Here is a 2,516-nt window from a genome sequence, read left to right as displayed (position 1 = left end):
AATAATTAATTCCCTTAAAATTAAGTAATCAAAGTCATTACAACATTAAACCAATTATTAAAAAATATTGCAGATGGAATGCATGAATGAAAATCTACCTTGGACTTATAGACTTGTGCACTTATTGATGTGGACTGTAGACCACCAGCTTACACAAAATATATATTCAAAAGTTTGGGGTCAGTAAGAAATTAAGGTCACACTTTATTTTAAGGTCCAATTCTCGCTATTAACAAGACATATGACTTTTCCCTTAATAAACCCCTAATTTGCTGCATATTAATAGTTAGAAAGGTAGTTGTTAAGTTTAGGTATTGGGTAGCATTAGGGATGTAGAATATTCATCAAAAAACAAACATACAAACAAATAAATAAAATCACAGTTTCCACAAAAATATGAAGCTGCAATGTTTTCAACTGATAATATATGAAAAATATGTTCATGTAGAAAACAGTAATTGTAGTAGTTTTTTCACAATATTACTGTTTTTATTGTATTTTTAATCAAATAAATACAGCCTTGGTGAGCATAAAAAAATTCTTTCAAAAACCATTACAAAAAAATCTTACCGACTCCAAATTTTTGAATGGTAGTATATTTTCAGTATGGATATACATTACAAATTACATTGACAAAGTTGCGGGGTTTTTTTTAATGTCTATTGAGTGTTTTCACCTGCCTTAATAATATATTTGAATTATCTTCATCTGGTGACTGTTTTTAGTATATATTTATGAATATGTAATTAAATGACCCTTCGCAATAACCCACCTCGCCATGGCGCTCTCACACCACACATCATGTTCACACATCATGCGGTAAAGCGTTCATCACCACAACTGTGCACAGCGCATGATAGAAAACAGAACAACAATGTGGGTATGTGGGTCCATATTTTTTATTATTGTTATTAATTTGGTGCTAAAATGCACAAGGACACTTGCGTCTTCGCTCTGTGTGTTGCATAAACGCTGCTTTTTGCCGCTCTGATTGCACTCACTATGCACAATTACACTACACGCTAGCTGTCATCCCTTATGTGTGCTTTGTTGAATTAATGACATTGTCATCAGGCTGAAATGCATGCTTTGCCTAAATGTCTGCCATTGTTTTTTATTTTATATTTTGTTAAGGTGTAAGAGGTGTTATGTTTCTGCACTCTTCCATTTTTAGCAAACTAAGAAAACTTTGTCTTAAAACAATTTTTGTGATGGTTTGTATTTTTTGTGCTCTGTATGGAACATCAGTGCCTGTTTAAGTGATGAACTCCATTACTTGTGTTTGTTTCAGACATGATAACAGACGTTTTATACTTGTGCTACAACTTTTTGGCCTGTGCTACAAAACTTTCAACCTCTGTAGCACCAGTGCTATGTGAAAAAAAAGTTAACGTACAGCCCTGCATGCACAGGTTATTTTACTTCCTGAACAAGTGTGCACCCGAGTCCGAGTTGCTTTCGCAATCATGCAAATTGCGCCACAGTTCCAGGGCAAGCAAACTCAGACCACCTCCTACAGGTATTCTCGGATTCGGTACGCTTCCGTTCTGCATGGCAGCTTTCACATTACCATGTTTTCATGCGAACCGTGCCTTGTTTCGAACTAAACTGCCAGTGTGAAAGCACCATCAGAAATGGCCAATTCATTTAGATGGTGTTTCAGAGAACAGTGTCTTAAATATTCCTGGTGAGACAGAAAGGGCTTGTGGAAATGCGCTATCGATCTGTTGATTTCTGCTTCTCAGACCCTGAAGGGCAAGCTCCACAAACTTGCCCTGGAAGGCTCAGAGACAGACAAGCCCGATGGTGAGGAGGAGAAGACAGGTGATGAAGTGCCGAGTCTGTTACAAAGAGTGGAGGAAGCTCTGCATGACATCATTGCTTTGTGTCAGAGGAGCTCGCACGGTCTCAACCAGCAGCAGAGAGAGGTGTGTGTGTGTGTGTGTGTGTGTGTGTGCACTGTCCGATCAACCTGGGCTGTGTTTTTCATGAACAGGATGTATTGATCTTCTTATTCCCGGTTTTACATTTCTCTCTCTCACTGTGTGTGTGTGTGTGTGTGTGTGTGTGTGTGTGTGTGTGCATCAATCTTCTGTCACTCTCAGGCTCTGTGGTTTCCTCTCCTCGAGGCGATGATGTCACCACAGAAACTACTCAAAGGAGCCGACACCAAACACACTTCAGAGAGTGAGACAAACACACACAAGCACTAGTTTTGAGTTTATCCACAGTATAGCAGCAGTCCTCGACCTTTGTAACTCCAATGTCCCTATAAGAATAAATATTCAACAATATAAAAAAAGCCCCTCATTCTCATCCTATGATATTTATTCTCTTACTTCTGAAATGATGACAACGATATTCATTTCCAAATGTTTTAATAACTTACATTATAGTGTGCATGGATTAAATGTGATCCTGGACCACAAAACCAGTCATAAGGGTCAATTTCTCTAAATTGAGATTTATACATCATCTGAAAGCTGACTTCCATTGATGTATGGTTTGTTAGGATA

The 2,516-nt window shown here is 37.8% G+C and overlaps 1 protein-coding gene across 1 annotated transcript in view; it reads left to right on the top strand.

Moving 5' to 3' along the window:
* The first annotated feature begins 1,713 nt into the window (after positions 1–1,713).
* The window catches only part of LOC107704320 (vacuolar protein sorting-associated protein 8 homolog), a 59,207-nt gene continuing 58,404 nt past the window's right edge, over positions 1,714–2,516 (top strand). Inside the window, exons 1-2 of the mRNA XM_016507212.1 lie at positions 1,714–1,928; positions 2,106–2,187. Coding sequence (XP_016362698.1) covers positions 2,133–2,187 — 55 coding nt within the window. The 5' untranslated portion in view covers positions 1,714–1,928; positions 2,106–2,132. The remainder of the gene's footprint in view (positions 1,929–2,105; positions 2,188–2,516) is intronic.

The sequence above is a fragment of the Sinocyclocheilus anshuiensis genome, unplaced genomic scaffold (assembly GCF_001515605.1).
Source record: "Sinocyclocheilus anshuiensis isolate Anshui unplaced genomic scaffold, SAMN03320099.WGS_v1.1 scaffold1448, whole genome shotgun sequence".
NCBI classification, from domain to species: domain Eukaryota; kingdom Metazoa; phylum Chordata; class Actinopteri; order Cypriniformes; family Cyprinidae; genus Sinocyclocheilus; species Sinocyclocheilus anshuiensis.
This window is presented reverse-complemented; position numbering and strand designations above follow the sequence as displayed.